This window comes from Bemisia tabaci, chromosome 4 (assembly GCF_918797505.1).
Source record: "Bemisia tabaci chromosome 4, PGI_BMITA_v3".
NCBI lineage: Eukaryota > Metazoa > Arthropoda > Insecta > Hemiptera > Aleyrodidae > Bemisia > Bemisia tabaci.
This window is the reverse complement of record NC_092796.1, coordinates 31,189,638-31,205,747: the sequence shown is the minus strand read 5'-3', so window position 1 is coordinate 31,205,747 and position 16,110 is coordinate 31,189,638. Positions and strand designations below refer to the sequence as shown.

The 16,110-nt window shown below is 35.2% G+C and overlaps 2 protein-coding genes across 3 annotated transcripts; one reads left to right on the top strand and one right to left on the bottom strand.

Moving 5' to 3' along the window:
- Positions 1 to 3,925: 3,925 nt before the first annotated feature.
- On the bottom strand, positions 3,926 to 11,150 carry LOC109036458 (zinc phosphodiesterase ELAC protein 1). 2 transcript variants are annotated; one of them, XM_019050684.2, is made up of 8 exons: positions 10,840 to 11,150; positions 9,943 to 10,058; positions 9,012 to 9,161; positions 8,003 to 8,154; positions 6,795 to 6,993; positions 5,955 to 6,052; positions 4,684 to 4,882; positions 3,926 to 4,383 (listed from the first exon to the last, which is right to left on the bottom strand). In XM_019050684.2, the coding sequence occupies exons 1-8, from the start codon at positions 10,919 to 10,921 to the stop codon at positions 4,267 to 4,269; spliced, it is 1,113 nt and encodes a 370-aa protein (XP_018906229.2). In that variant the 5' UTR covers positions 10,922 to 11,150; the 3' UTR covers positions 3,926 to 4,266. The 2 variants fall into 2 exon arrangements, with proteins under 2 accessions (XP_018906229.2, XP_072155789.1); XM_072299688.1 differs by lacking the exons at positions 9,943 to 10,058; positions 10,840 to 11,150 and adding an exon at positions 9,740 to 9,829.
- Positions 11,151 to 11,271: 121 nt separating this feature from the next.
- Positions 11,272 to 14,559, top strand: LOC109036448 (COMM domain-containing protein 3). The gene is made up of 3 exons (XM_019050664.2): positions 11,272 to 11,547; positions 12,935 to 13,206; positions 13,796 to 14,559. Exons 1-3 carry the CDS (start codon positions 11,412 to 11,414, stop codon positions 13,973 to 13,975), a joined length of 588 nt encoding a protein of 195 aa, XP_018906209.1. The 5' UTR covers positions 11,272 to 11,411; the 3' UTR covers positions 13,976 to 14,559.
- Positions 14,560 to 16,110: the final 1,551 nt, after the last annotated feature.

Below are 16,110 nucleotides of genomic sequence, written 5' to 3'. Positions count from 1 at the left end.
TTAGTGTGTATTTTACAGGGGTTTTTCGAGACTACCGATAGTCGCTGTTCGATACGTCGATACGTCGATTCAATTCTAAACCTACCAACCCTTTCCTACAAAATACCCTGTTCCTTCTGAGTTTCCTTAACTTTGCCTTCTTTAACTCCGTTTCTAAATAAACTGTATTAATTATCTGAAGTTCTTTATATCTTAAAGCTTCAATTTCCAATATGAATTTCCTAACTTTTTCACCATTTTCCTTATAAAACAAAATCAATTTACGTATGTACTTTTTACCCTTGTGTTTAGCGCTTGTTTCATTTGTGCGTCAGCTTTGATACAATGGCGGATTGTTTACGTTCATTTTATAGTTGAGCATTTTCCAATTTTTTCCTTTAAATCTCTTCGAAAAAGTCCCAAAATGACTTAGCACTCTTTAAATAAGTAATTCACCCCTTCAACTTAACATTGATGGTACTTTGGATGGTTCCACCTTTTGCAGTGAGAGAAACTGAATTGCCGAGTTTCTGAGCTGGCTATGGCTGGCTCCTTGGTTTGTCCGTGTCCTTCGGTTTGATTTGTGATTTGTGCAACTTCCTTAATGGATAATCTTACTTATCAAAATACTCTTTGACTGTGCGTGGAGTGTAATTTTGTCTTGAGTCTTGACAGCATTAGCACCATGTGAATCAAAATTTCAATCAACTCCATTTTTGCCGTAGGGTAGGGATCCTTTAGCTATCCTACCGCTATCAGAGTGCTGTCGAGAAACTAATCACAACTGTCGGTATGTTCTGTTGAGCAGTTATGTAAATATAAAACGGTTGTATTTGTTAGTCAATTTCTTTTGTATGTGAACAATAACTGAATGTCCAGAATTCCAAACATCTGACTGTATCTCAAGTATATGTCGGAAATATTTATCAAGGTCAGAGTTTGTGAATCCTTGGCAGCAGTTAATGAATTTCCCCTAAGTAACAACTTCGCTCAACAAAGTTTGGTAAGTAAGTACAGCTCAGATCCACCATCGTACACATATAATTACATATTAGTTTAAACTCAGTGCGAGTAATGTTTTGAGGGTAAAGTGTTCTCTATTCTCCAACATTTATTAGCAGGGGTGCGAATTGCGCGGAGGCTGAGAGGTACTTGTTATTTTTCTAGATTTTTCAGATTTGCAATTTTTGTGGAATACTTACTGTGACTTTGGCACACATTCTAAAATTAACAAGAAATTCCACAAAAGTTTGATCAGCGCGTTGTGCTGACCTTCTTGCGAGAACCTAGCCCGAAGCTGAAAATTGCAGAGGCACGAAACAATGTTCACTTTGGTTTGTGAGATTTTCTTATAAACTTGGCATCCTCATATTTGTCCGACTTTTACCAAAATAATCTTGAAATTATCTCTCCCATCACCACATAGCAACAAAATTAGCATAAACATTCTTGATGAGAGGTGGCATAGTATCCAGAGACCCCTGAGAGTTTTGTATTAAATACTAATGATGCTCCTATGGCAGAATTAAAAATTGACCATTCTAAACTACATACTCATATCAACAGCTCTTGCTGACAACAACCTGCTACCTTCATCAACTTAATCTGAAGTTTAGAATAATAGATAAGCCGCCAACTAATGTACTATCATTTCCATGCAAACAGTCAACCTTGTGCTTGTATTTATTGAGGAATGATAAATACAGTTTTTACTATGCCTTAGAGTTCTTACCATAATTCTTACCATTTGGAGTCAGGAAATAAAAATAATTGCTTCATTGTTTGCATTTTTATTGGCCAACTAAGTTCACAGTGGAACTTTCGTCTACTTGGTGTTAATGAAGGTAAATATTTATTCTTCTCTTATTTGGATGAGAATTACCTAGGTACATCAAATAGGTATGACATACTGTGACACTGGGTGCCGCTACTAGGTACTCTACTTATATTTCAACGATACTGGAAAAATTCATAACTCAGGTAAGGGCGTTATCTTGCAAGCTACAGAGCTAGTAATTAGTCATATTTCGATCCTTTGAGATTCTTTCATCATTCAGAAATAAAAAACTAAATTCAGCTGGAACAGGCACATTTCTAGGAAGGAATGTGACGGATCATTTATATCTAATTTATATCTCATCGTCATCTCATTTATCAAACAATGCTTCTCGTCCTCATCTTGTTCTAATCTTGTTGAGAGCAGGCGAAGATTTGAAATGCGCGCTACAGATTCGGTAGTCGCCTGGCAAAAGTGGTACCCGCCTGACGTCACAAAACTTCAAGATGGCAACAAAAATCAAACTGGGACAATAATCAAAGGAAAGGACTGTGGTGGTTACAAAGGAATACCTAAATGATCATTCATTTTTTCGAACCCTTATAATTTAAAAAAATTAATTTGAAGTGAAGTACGTATTTGGAGACTTTACACTTTACTGGGAGAACATCCAATGCCCAGCATGAGCATTGGAAACGTCATTCGTGAACTCAAAATGACCGACTTGTTTTTGTTGCCGTCAGGGGTATGTGGTGTGACGTAGGCAATCCAGAAGGCGGCAAAAGACCGGATTTTAAAAAATGGCGGGATATTTCAGAATGATGATCATCGCTAGTCGGCCCAATAAAATATAATTATGGTAATGGGATGGGTGCTAACTTCTCAGATGAAAAATATTTTTAAGGCCCCAAGCTTTATTTTAGAGAAAAATGTCTGGTTATGTTGTACTTCTTGGGTTGAGAAAAACTTGTTAGCAATTTCTCGGAAAAGTCAGTGAATAGTTTCCATCCTTCTTGAAGAATACACTCACTGTATGAAAATATTGAGCAAATGAATTTAACTCATGTTAATTCAAACTAATGGAAATTTTCAATGAATTCTAATCAAGATGCAAGGTTTTCAAGTTAAGCCAACGGTTACCTTTGTTTGCGAAAATGGGAGTTATCAAGGAATAATAAGAACCTGGTGTTTGATATCTTAACAAGCTTTTGCGTTTTTTTTCTTTTCACCAATTTAGAATTTTGAGGCCTAACTTGGAAGCCTTAATGAGCATCTTCAGAGTGTTGTAGTAGTTAAGGCGGTTCATTGTCGGCATTAAAGGCCTGAGTTTGATTGTTGATGTAATAGGACAAATTTTAAGGTGCCCATGAAATTTGTCCGCATGACCATGCCACTCTAATCTCTGTTTGTTCATCTAAGGCGACAGGGTGGGGGAGGGACATGGGCCTTTGGTAGAAGTCAGTTTGAGCTACTCGACTGAGTGGTAAATAAAATTTCAGATCACTCCTTAAGCATGACTGCCTAGGTCATTAATCAGTAGGAGATTGAAGCAACAGAGTCCAACAAGGTGGTGGCATGGCCATGCTCTTTCGTTTAGCACTTGGCAGGAGCGCATTCGCAATCCCTGGATGCACAACTGCCACCCATTTTACTTAAATTCAATAACCGACCTGCTAAGTTATTTGATTAAAGGATTCTCAAATTCAGGGTCAGCTTTTGAAATGTTTGGATCTCCTCGATGATTATGTTAAGAAGTAGATTTGAACTCTGTGAAGTTGTAAAGGAAAAAGCAAACTTTAATACATTTTACCAAAGTTGTTTCATTCAGACATAACTCAATCTAGACATGAGAGAAACAGCAGCAATGCGACGGAATTGCTCTCCTGAGCATTCCCAAGATTCAAAATTTTGGAAAATAAGGGCTCATATCCTGTACATTCAACCGTTTGCTAGAACAATAGACCCTTTATATTATAGCAGAATTCTCTTGGACATAATCATTTCATGATGGTAAAATACCGCAAAGATAGTTCAATATGGTTCTGCCAACTTGATCATATTTTAATGTGAATCATCTCAATGAGCATGTCACTTTACAACTATACTTCTTCACTGATACTAAACTTTTCATTTTAGGATTATCATAGAATTGGTGAGGAAAAATATAAATAGAGATAGTAAAATAAAATATATTTAAAATATAAATTTATAAAAAAAACTCATTTCCACTTCGAGAGTTAATATTAGTAACTAAAATGCTTGGAGAAGGCTTTTCTCTTGATAAAAAAATAACAAAGAGTCTAAAGCTACCTGATACTTTTCCAATCATGGTGAAAATTACTGGGTCACTTTTTTTCTTTTCTATAATTTAAGTACATTTATTTGAATGAGATCCTACGTACTTTTTTCTGAAATCATCTTAATTCAGGAATGAAAGACTTACAAAAGGAGGTAAGATCAACAGCTGTATTTTAATCAGGAAATGTAGTGGATGGAATTTCTTGAACCTTTTATAATGTAACTTCATGTGTCATTAAATCTCTGGATGCAATTACAGAACACTCAAAGCCTGGATAGTTTTTGACAGCATTTTTGGCCTCTTCCAAAAGTACGTCCGTAGATGATACCTAAAAGAGAAAAAAAAAGAGAGAATTAGGTATTGGTGAGAGAGGAGTGACAAGAAATTTTTTTTTTAAAAATTGTTATGACTGAGCAGATGTCATTAGGCAATTTTAGGAATCAAAAAAGGGATGAATGTATAAATACAATATTCTAATAATAATGATCCAGAGTTATGATTAAAATAAAAAAGTTCAATCTTCTCTTGTAAAGCAACTGAATTTTCACACAACAAAATAAAATTCTCTCAACACAAAAAATGAAATTTTTTTGGGTGTTCATAGTCAAATTCTAAACAAATTTATTACCTGCTCCTGTGCAAGAGCCTTTGGGACTGGAGTATGTGGAGATCTGTATCGCTGACTGTAGTGATTTAAAATCAGTGTTTTAGCAGCGATTTTATGACTAAATTCTACTGCCATTGATGGGGTTGAGTGTCCATTACTCACAGCCTTTTCTTTAAGTCCATCCTCAAGCGTTGCCTCATGAACCAACACATCACTATGCCTGGAAAAATAAATAATGAATAAATTGAAGGCATTCTCTACGTGTTGATCACTTCCGCCGATTTTCACTGGGTAACACATTTAATTAAAGATTATTGATTACGTATAGAGTCAGGCTTTCCATTTCAACAGTGAAACTTTGTATGTATCTCATTTGCATTGTTTAGACTTATCCGCTCCTGTTTTAGTTTTGAAAGGAGAACCAATCAACATCATTCATTGAAGTTTCCTCAGAATTGGTTTCAGACACGGAATAAAAATCACGGAAGTTATTAAGAATTGACTTTGAATAGTTCTCCATTTAAAAAATAAAGGATGACAGGAAGTCTGCAACTCCGCAAACCGAGATGTTCAGTTTGGCAATTTCACTATCGATTTGCTTGTGACTTAGTGCTGATTGAACTTGTGACTTAGAAATCTCATCGGTTTCAGTAGCTCATCGAATTTGGGCACTTGCACTAAATAAAAATTAAAAAGTTTTATTTTGTAGAATTTTTCTATTTAATTTGCCTAATATCTATACAAAAGCATTACTGGCTTTACATTTGCCAAATTCAATTGACAAATGTTCGGTTTTTGCTGTTTTGAAACATTTCTGTTACTTCATATGAGTTCCTCCTCTGTGAGGTAAAGAGGATGATTCAAACTATGCATGCCTCTTTAAAACTTAACTGAGAGGCAATGAACAGAAATTCAATATTGGTGATTGTAGCTGTCACTAATGAGATGACAAAAAGGATTGATGTACTTAGTTTTTAACAACTTTAACACAATTAATCTTAGTAGTGCACATTAATGGACACTGTGGTGATTGATTTTATGAGATTCTCAACATTAGCATCATTTGTCAGAAAATATTTTGGGAGAGAAATGTGCTGGGGAATGCTTTAGTTTGGTTGAATTGTGTTGGCCTATCATCCACATCTATTTCTCTCTGCCATATCATTGATATCTGAATTCTGAGATCAAACTTAACCGGTTTTAGAATTCACTTTCATGCATCAACCTTCTCTCGCTTTTTTCTCTTTTCTTTGCACGGGAAAAAGTTTCTGATATGTTTAAAATTTACTTACATTGCAATTTTAGTCATACAATTAGGATTCCAAGTGTCACCTAAAATGGTCGCCTTCCTCCCTTTCTTATCTGGTCCAATACAGTCTTTCGGATTCACCTGCAGGAGGCATATGTTAAAGAAAATACCAGTGCAAAAATAATATTCTACCTACATGTCATCATGAAAGAAGATTTATGGAAAAAATAATCACTGTAAAACCCCCTGAAAAAATTTAAAAAGTCATCTCTGCAGAATTGAAGCAGTTATAATAAATTTTCTCTTCAAAATTTCTTGTAGAAAACAAGACAAACAACGGGAATTTTTGAAATTAACTCCTGAACAAGATTTAACAAGTATTTTCATTCAAACGCGATGTTAGTCTATCAATTGGCAAACGTATCGTAACAACTTACAACTTGCTCAGAACTTGATTTTCAGACTTTCTGTTGTGTGACTCGGTTTCCTTATGAAATTACGAAGCAAAAACATATTGCTGGGTGCTTTCATTCTAGCGGGTGGTACACTTGTCTAACGGTCCATTATATTAAAAGTTAAATCTGACAATAAAATCTGCTCATTACGATGATCAGGCCTGGTATCAGCAGCTGGAGAGGTGCCACAGACATGGAGTCGCTAGAATAATTTAATTGCCGATGGTAAAGAGCTGCACTCAACAGCCAGATTTTGCGCTTCAGTCGCCCTGTGACAGGAATAGAGAAGTGTCAAAATTTCATTTCCTACAAGAGGCTGGTAGAGGGGCGAGTGGCGATGCAGGAGTAATTTGTTTGAACACTTAAAATTCAATATCACCTTGTCAGGACTCTTATCCATAGTTCAGTCAGGTTTGAAAAAAGGATACAGTTGTGCCATTAGGTGCGGTGACTGCCTCACCACGTTTTAATTTTGCGTAAAGCGGTCCAGGTGGTATTCCTACACCCTTTAGGTAATCCACATTGATTGTACCAGGTCGGTCGTTTTCTGTGAAAACATAGCCAAAACATGGGATTCGATGCTCAATGCGACTAGCTTTAACTGTGCATTCATCATGTGAGTCAATTCTGAAAAATACCATGTGCTAATTAGTACCAAAGGAATAGCGATAAATGTGGGGCAAAGCATGCAGGAGGTAGGGAACAATTAGAGGTTGAAATCTTAACATTTTTTGGTACATTGACTGTAATCCATGCTACGGAAACTGGCAAGCAGGGGGCAAAGTCAGAGATTAATGCTAATTCAAATAACACTGGCTTGTCAGAGCCAATTATCTGTTAAAAACTAGACCAAGACACTCATTTAATTTTACCCCTCTCCATCAGTTTTTACAGTGCGAAGTACAAAATTTACTGCTCATTTACACGGTAGGATTAATTATTTTTGTTCTGCCGATCGATTCAACTGAGTTGTTGTTTGAATCCCCTTAGAAAAGAAGAGAACGACAAAAAAGTTGAGCACATAGTTGCTCACAATTCATGCTGTTAAGCTGGTTATTGAGATTGTTTTGTTGTTGTTGTTGTTCTGAGCTTTTCAGTTACAGTAACTGGCAACATTCAGCATGAGTGAGAGCGCTCCTGCCTGGACATCAGTGGTGGGAGCTACACATTACCAGAATGGCCTGGGGTGAAACATGAACTCGAGAGTTTTTCGTTTAAATTATTTTCTTCTTGTTCATCATCTTCACTTTGTCAACTCACTAGGCACACTAAGGTATTTACCATGTTAATATGCTTTATTTTAGATGTCACAAGAAGATGGTGAAACTGCAGATATAAGTACCTCGATTTAAGGAGTTGCAGATTTTTTTACACACTTTCTTTTTTGTACCTATGAGAAATTACTAAACGTCACTTCTTTAAAGGTATGGGGATTTTCCGTCTCTATGAGATTGATAATCTGTGAAAATTTTAAGCCATAATGTTGGTTTGGTCTCCTTTGAAAAAATAAAATAGGATCGGAGATTTTGAAACACTGCAACTGAGTTATGTACTTTTGCAGTTTAACTATTGATTTGTTATTGTGCTGTGATTTGGGACAGGATTCAACTGGATCAAACTAAAAAGAGTTACCTACAGATTCCAAACAGGATCCTCATGGGTACTGGCCGTAACAGAAACTGACTGGATTTCTTGTGGATGATGTTGATTTGTATCTACTTCCATGACAGGCCAGTCTTTCATCAAGTTCCCAGGATATTGCGAGTCTTGCGGTACCAATTCAATAACCTGTACAAAACATACAATATATACAATGCAATGTACAGGAAAATACCTCTCGCGGTACAAATTTGGTGAGAACTTGAAATGTGACCAATTTTGTAGATTTGCAGTAATAATGTCGAATGTAAAAGGGGTGCATGAGAACAAAATGTAACCTTAAGGGGACACGATCGGGGGGACCCTAGTGTAAGTCTTGTCAAAAAAGTAGAGGTAACTGGGGAAGAGGAGACTTTTCTTACAAGAGCATTCTACAATTTTGCCATAAGACAGTTTTGCTCATGCAATTTGTCCTTTTGTGATTAACTTATGCAGGTTTCCAATTCTCTGTAAAAAAAAAGTCAAAGACATTTCAAAATTTCAAACAAAAACATTCTGATTTTCTCTCCAACTCACAGAAAGATCTTTTTTTCTCTTAAAATTTCACAACTATCCTTAGGAATTCAGGCATTACAACGACCGCTTGAATTAGCGCATTATTTAGTAGTTAAAAAAACTACTGAAAAATGAGACTTTCCTTAAAAATAAAAAAAAATAAAAAATTGTTTCAAAGAGTGCAGGTGCAGTAGACGGACAATTTTTCCCATGATAAATATAATCACTCTTAAGACCAGGTTTTTTTTTCCCCCTAATAATTTTCTATGGAAGATCTTCTGTGAAAAGAACGTCTAACAAAAAAGAATTAAAATGAGTGAAAGGCTATGCTTAGCTATTTAATTTTATGGTATTGCTTGATATTGAAGAAAAACAGAGAGGCCAGCAGGAATTTTTCTTGATATATTTTCTGAATAGTCTCAGAAACATTGCTCCATACTTAGATACAACCTTCCATTTGAATGCTTCATGAGATAAGTGAAGTAAATCACCTTGTACTTAAATGATAGAGGAGATCGTGAGAGATTAAGGCTTTCCCGAACATATCTGGCCAAGCCCCTAGGTCCATAGAGTTCCAGAACAAAATCCATTCGCTCAGCGATAGTTCCCATCGAGGCTAATAAACCTGGCAACCCAAAAATCTGAAAATGTTTAATAGGATATTAATTAACTTTTAGGATGTAAAGAAATCTTAAACTGAAAAGTAGCTGGTTAATGAGAGATCTTTATTTTACCTCTCCATGCTGGACCTTAATAAGAGGGTTTTTATTTTCCTGTTCAGTTAACAAATAATAGATTCTGTCACAGCAAACAATGGAACTGTCTTTGGTGCAGCGCTTACATGTACAGCCCACACCAAATAAGTTTACGTACTTCTAAACTGCGATGGAGGATTGTCTGATGTCACTTTTACATGTTAAGTAAATGCAAGAAGCAAGATGACGGCTCTTAAGTCGCAGTCTAAAAGTGCGTAAACTTATTTATCGTGAACTCTACTAACTTGTAAGTAATAATTGGCTCGAAACTGCACTTTCTAAGGTTTATGTATCAAAAACAGCTTTATGAACAAAGTGGCAAAGGTCTTAAAAACTTTTAAATGACAAAAATCAAAAAATGCTTTCAAATCCTTTGAGTAAGAGCAATATATTTTTTTCCTATTTGAAATCTTTCTTTCAATAGACTAAAGACAGCCTCGTAATTTCTTCCATTGTGTGCACACCACTACTTTCCAAGTTACTGTTGATTCAAGTATAGCTGATAAAAAATTGTGGTGGGGAGGAAAGTTAAAGGCCATTTCTTTATTATCAATATCTCATATCAAGATTAACAAGAAAGAGGAATCACAGTAAAGTGTTCGATTATTTATTACTAAATGGCTATAGGGTAACTACAGATGTATATAAAAGATTGTGCAAAACTTACATGGTCACCATGAAGATGAGTAAGAAATATTTTTTTGACTTTGCCAAATTTTATGGAACTTTTTTGCATTTGGACCTGAGTACCTTCTCCACAATCAACCAGCCAAATATCTCCACCTGCAGAAAAAAAAAAAAAAAAAAAAGTAAATAGAAAAAAAAGAAACAATGAAAAAGATATTACCTATACCTATGTATGGGCAGGTAACAGTTAAAGGAATACCTATATGTAGTGAAAAGCTACAGATACCATACCAGACAGTGTTAACACATGATGTCAAGGAATCTAAATTCATACGTCAAGATTTTCTAAAAAAGGGAAAGAACATTTTAATTACTTAAAACGCATCACGTTCAACAGAAATGCATCAAGTCACCTATTGGTAAAAAGTGAATTGGGAGGAGGTAATTATGAGTTCAACTACCTACTTGTAGTCGTAAATTTTCTCCTGTTCAAAATTCAAAGTGGAAAGGAAAGATTTGAACATGAAAATGGGCTGTAAATTTTGTCCGAAACATAGAGTGTTAGGAAGAGATGTAAGATCAAATCTTTTTTTCTTGGTTCCAATTTGATGCAATTTGCTGCATTTCTACTGGATTGGGTGCATCACGACATGATGATTGATTACGCTGCTCTAGATGTAGAATGCTTCTACCCTACATTAACTTTATTTAGACGCTATTTTGACGATCAGTTTAGAGCCAAATATCATTAAGCTTATTGCTGGCTTCAATATGTCAATTCTGGGTGCTGCATTCATCTCATTACTTCAATGAAATCTAAAACCTAGAGAAAGACTTTAAGGAAAAATAAATACGATTCTGCCTGATGATGATTCATGATGTTATATGAAGTTTTTACCCACAAGATCCAGACATGCAAATGACAAGTAATACTTACTTTCGAATCTGATAGCAAGAGAGGAAACCCCACGATATTCAGTGGGGTTACATGAGGCTGTACCCAAAAATATAATGTGCATTTCTTCAAGTTGAAACAACAACTACTTAAATGAGCGATTTCGAAGCACACGCCTAAGGTATTGATGTACTGAATGATGTGAATAAAATAGCAAGTCCTTTAAAATAGTACATTAAGTCTCAATTATTTCTATAAAATATAGCTTCGAAAGAGAAAAATAAGCAATAAAACAATGCTTGAAACAAACTATTACGTAGATTTATGACTTATGCTCACTCACTGCCCAAAGCCATGCTGCTTTCTATTTGTTTTGGTTTTGGTGTTATCAACATTCCTTTATCACTGGCCAATCAGAGAGCTTGGTTCAGTTCACTCGTTCCTAATACCGTATTATCAACAGGTTTTGTTATCAATTTCTGTTTGGTTTCATTTTTATTCTCAAAAAACATAAAAATTATCCAGTTGAAATCCGTAGAGTTAATTGTACCGTTTGTTACCTTACGCTTCTAATATAGAAAAAGTTTTTTGCAGTTTTCTGAGAAGTACAGAGCATGAAAATTTCCCAGGAAATAACCGTAGGATTGAAGAGACTTTGCAACAAATCAGTTGTATCGGATAACGATTTCCAAGCCATTCTTAGACAGTCAGCATCTGTTCTAAGTAACTATGGAGCAGCCGATGATTCATGTAACTATACCTTTTTTCCATTGTTATAAGAATAATAGCTTGATATCTGTACAGATCGTGAAAAGTCCATCGTTGAAACAGATCCTTGCTCTCATACTGTACAAAGAGTAGCGATCAATCAACTGAAAGATGAACTGAAGCTATTTAACTGCATAGCCTTTTCATCCATGGCCAAAGCCTCCTATATCGACGGTGTAAGTCGGCAATCATATAACTCGGTTTGCGATGTCGCAGACTTCCTGTCATGCCCCTAGGGACTGCCCCCCTGGCATCCAAGCAGCCCTACTCCCAGAGGTTGCCCCACCTGGCATCCAAGAAGCCCAACTGTCAAGGGCTGCCGCACCTCGCATGTAAGGAGTCCAACCCCCCGGGGGCTGCCCCCCTGGCATTCGTGAAGCGCAACCTGCAGGGGAAATGCATTTGTTGGCTATAAATTACGCCCAAATAGAAACAACCGAACCATCTCTCAATGAGGGTACTAGGCACCTATTTCAAACGAGAAAATCATCTTTTTGATCCATTGGTGGGGGTAACCGCCTTTGAGGCGTCTCGCGTAGTAAAATTATCGCAGTCTGACATTTTTTCATGACACCTAAAGAAGGTATCATTACCTAAAGTATCTGATGGTGTAGTGATTGCAGCACTTTCTTTATGATCAGGAGTACCCTGGGTTCGATTCCAGACCAGGTGACCCTGAGTTTTATAGCCTCAAACAACGGTTACCCGGGGCTGGCTACTTAAAGGGCTGAGAGGGGAGGGTCTTTAGGACCTATAAACAAGGGATTACTCCCTCAGAGGTATTTGAAGTAAAAAGAAAAATTTAAAAGTATTAGTAATTAATGTCTCTGCTGGGGGTCAAACCTGGGACCTCAGTGTCAGCAGAGGATGAAAAAATGAATACGCAAAATTAGTTTTAAAGTTAAGATTTTAAAATATTTAAAGAAGGAAGCTATTGATTGTACATTATGATTTATACACAGTTGTTGAGGTCAACATCAAGACAGAGGGCTTCTTATTTTACAGAAAGGTATATGTTTTGTCCAAATCCAAGGATTTTAATTGAAGGGTTTGGAGGACAAGGCGCAAAAGTGCAGTTTTCAAAAAAATGGACGTATTAGTGATTTCAATTAAATTCAGGTTTGAAACAAAATCTGTGAAAAATCCCTGGTAAAATTCCATTTTCAAGCATGAAAATGTGAGTTTCAACTTTCTCTCCGCCATAAAGCTTCATATACGTAATTTAGAAACTTTTAACACGTTTTTCTGGAAATAGCAAAAACTGCACTTATGCACCTTGTCCTCCAAGCCCCTCAATTGACATTGGTGAGAGAACATTCTATATGAAACCAAGTTTTTCTGTGAATCAACTGTTTGTACATATTTACAGATATATCCCAATTGGAAGGTGCTCGGAAAGACACTCTCAAAGAAGCATATGCCTCAGCGGTGACGTTGCTGACAGAGGCTGCTAGAAATGACCTCAGCAGCTCCTCTTTTTCATCTTTCTTGGAAGCCTATAATTTAAATCCTTCACGTTTAGAGGAACTTGTCATAATTTACGCGAATTGTGTGGAAAAAATTCAACAAAATTTGCGACTGTTTAATCATTGTTTGCCCCATGTTGTGGATGTAAAATGGAGACTTGATTGCTGTGTGAAGGTAAATTTTTTTTTTCTACTTACTTTTTGATCTCTTGTTATTTTTTTACTAATGATGACTCTCTTTTAGTAGTTATAATCTCATTTCCTTAAACGGTACAGTCTGTTTGTGGAAAAAGTTCACAAAATATTTGAATTATCCATGTGCTATAACAAATCAGGGTAACATTTATGACTATTGTCTTCTTTGGGCCGTAGGTCTTATTCTGATAATTTGTTTCAAGTATCTGAATCAGAATAATGACTGCTAGTAAATTTTTAAAAACTGATACCTAATCAATCTCTCTCTAAAATAAATCAGAAACAATTGATTGTTTCCGTTAAAATTCTGCTTTTGACATTCTGCAAATATATAAGAATAACTGCAGAAGTTGTGAGGAAATTACGTCAATGAGTTTTACTATAAATAAATTGAAGTACTTTCTTGAAATCTCTGAGGAAACATTGATGAGGGAGCTGTAACAAGCTGCATCTAAAAGATCTTCAAGATGCGAGATGACAAAATTTATGCGTAATCTCAAAACTCCACTGATATTTTTCATCATTTAGTTTTTCAATCTTTTGTCATGTTTTCATTTCTCTGTTGACAGTCAAATAGTTCCGGTGGACCAGGGTATCTTCTATACTTTGTGCAGTTCCTCTGTCAGTCTCCTGATAAGTCCTCAAGTACAATTGATTTTGTTTGCACGGTGGAGCAGCTTCGAGAAATGGTAGAAAAATTAAAAGATGCTAATCGCAAAGTTGAAAAAATAGCAAACCTCACAAAGTAGCATGTGATCAACTAAATCGAATGGCGTTTGCCGAAAAAGCATTACTTTTCTTCTGCTACTAATTTCTATAGAAAGTTGGATGTCTTTAAAAATACATACATATTTCAACTTTTTGTTCTATCAATGCTGTCCAGTTAGACTCTGAGGCCCAGTGTCCACGTATGGTAATTGTTTGGAAAATGTCGCCAACCCTCATAATACCAATTCATGTGACATCATTGAGCCAGAAGATACAGTCACTTATGGGCAATGTGTAAAAATTAGATAGAAACACCAATGTCAAAATTTAGGAGAGAAATCCGATAATAACTGACTTTATATTCTTGTCATTAAACAGTAAAAAAAATCAAAAGTATTTTTGTTGATCTTGTTTGTTTTGATTTTGTAAGTGCTTCAGAGCATTGAATGTATTTCTAATATTAATGCTATGAAAAAATTATGCTTTTTGTGCCTTTTTTCTTTAAAAAAAAAAAAGGGTTTGATAATAATGAAGTTAAAAAAATTTTATAGCTGTCTCAAATTCGAAATTTGAGAAAAGTAAGAATTTATACGTACTCTTGAATAAAGCATTTTTGTTACAGTTATTAAGAGCACATTGATTCCTTGATTAAAAGTCTGAAAAATGAAATTTTCATTCAGCCAAGGCAGCTGATTCCTATCCTCATTCAAACCTCTTGTTTTCTTGAAATGATAAATTTGGAAATAAAAAAAAATCTTTAGAACACCTAAAAAAGGAATATATTTAATTCATTTCTTATACTGTGTTAAAAATACAAATTATATTTTAATTTCTAAACACTGAGAATTTTGAGCATTTGGTAAAAGCTTACAGTACAGTTATATTTCTCTTAAGAGCTTCATAAATCAGACAGGATTAGAGTGGAAGAATATAAATGATTAAAAATAATAAGAAATCGATACAGAGATGTCTTTTTTAAACTTAATTCTAAACAGCACTTTAAAGGCACTTGTTAACCTGGAATAAAAAAGAATATATGCGGAATGGAAATGGGCAAAATACACAAGAGACATCAATCACATAACTTTGAATAGCTACAATTTTTAGCAATTTTCAGTGTAAGTTTCAATGATACAAATTTTTTTCATCTTAATTTCAATCAATATCTAAAGTAAAATAAGACTGTAAAAAAGCAACTAAGAGGCAGTATTCTGATTCTGAGGTTAAAAAGAAGCTTTTCCTTTGCAGCAGAATTATGAGAATAATCTTTTAAGTGCTTCAATATTTACTTGTACAAACATAACATTTAAAATTAGAGAACTGCTGAACAACATGGGGCAAGAGACAAAGCAATTTTAAATATATACTCAACTTACTACACATATGAATGAGAGAATTCTTAAGTACGATGATTACTTACAATTGACGTAAACAATTAGACTACAAAAGATTCATGCTAAATGAAAAGAAAGGATCAGATTTGAAAAATAATGATAAAGTAATTGCAAATAATACAATTGAAATTTCTCTTAAATCCCATCTTTGATTTCTTTACAGCTAATATTACATCTGTTTCCTTTCAATTCAGTGCCAGTGGGTGGCAAATATATAGAGAAATGAATATTCATTTAGCTCTCTTAAAATTTTACTTCCCCGTAAGCAAATTATTTTCTTGTCAAGTTAAATTTAACAATCTTTGGTCCTAAAACTAAGTAGTGGTCAATGGAAATCTGAGTCAAACGAACGTCAGGTTAAAGTGATCAACCATCTTTTCGCTATCATTGCTAAAATGCAAAAAGTCTACCTTTATTCTTGGAAGTAATTTAATTACAAAATTATTCTTATATATTCTTCTATGATAATTAAAGTTGAATAGCCACCTTAGGGGTAGGGATGAACAGATTAACAAGATTTGAAGAGGAGATGACCCAAAAGGAGGAGTAACGTTTTGGGCCTTTTCTGGCCCCACCTGGATTTTGCTAAATGTTTCATATTTTCAAAGTACTAGTCTTAGGTAGACTCTGTGCCAAATATTAGACCGAACGGAGCCCATGCAAGGGCGCAGCAGCGCCTCAAACCCAAAATCCTGGAATCGAAAAACAATTATTTTCGTCAACTTTTTCGACTGTTATCACTCTTCCAGCACATGATTCTTATGTATTTTTTTGCGTACTTT

Coding starts and splice junctions, on each gene's coding strand:
- LOC109036448 (XM_019050664.2), top strand. CDS start 11,412: ATGAAAATTTCCCAGGAAATAACCGTAGGATTGAAGAGACTTTGCAAC. Junction 11,548..12,934: donor TGGAGCAGCCGATGATTCAT/GTAACTATACCT, acceptor ACATATTTACAG/ATATATCCCAATTGGAAGGT. Junction 13,207..13,795: donor GACTTGATTGCTGTGTGAAG/GTAAATTTTTTT, acceptor CTCTGTTGACAG/TCAAATAGTTCCGGTGGACC.
- LOC109036458 (XM_019050684.2), bottom strand. CDS start 10,921: ATGCACATTATATTTTTGGGTACAGCCTCATGTAACCCCACTGAATAT. Junction 8,155..9,011: donor CTCTATCATTTAAGTACAAG/GTGATTTACTTC, acceptor TGTTTTGTACAG/GTTATTGAATTGGTACCGCA. Junction 6,994..8,002: donor GAGGATCCTGTTTGGAATCT/GTAGGTAACTCT, acceptor GGTATTTTTCAG/AATTGACTCACATGATGAAT.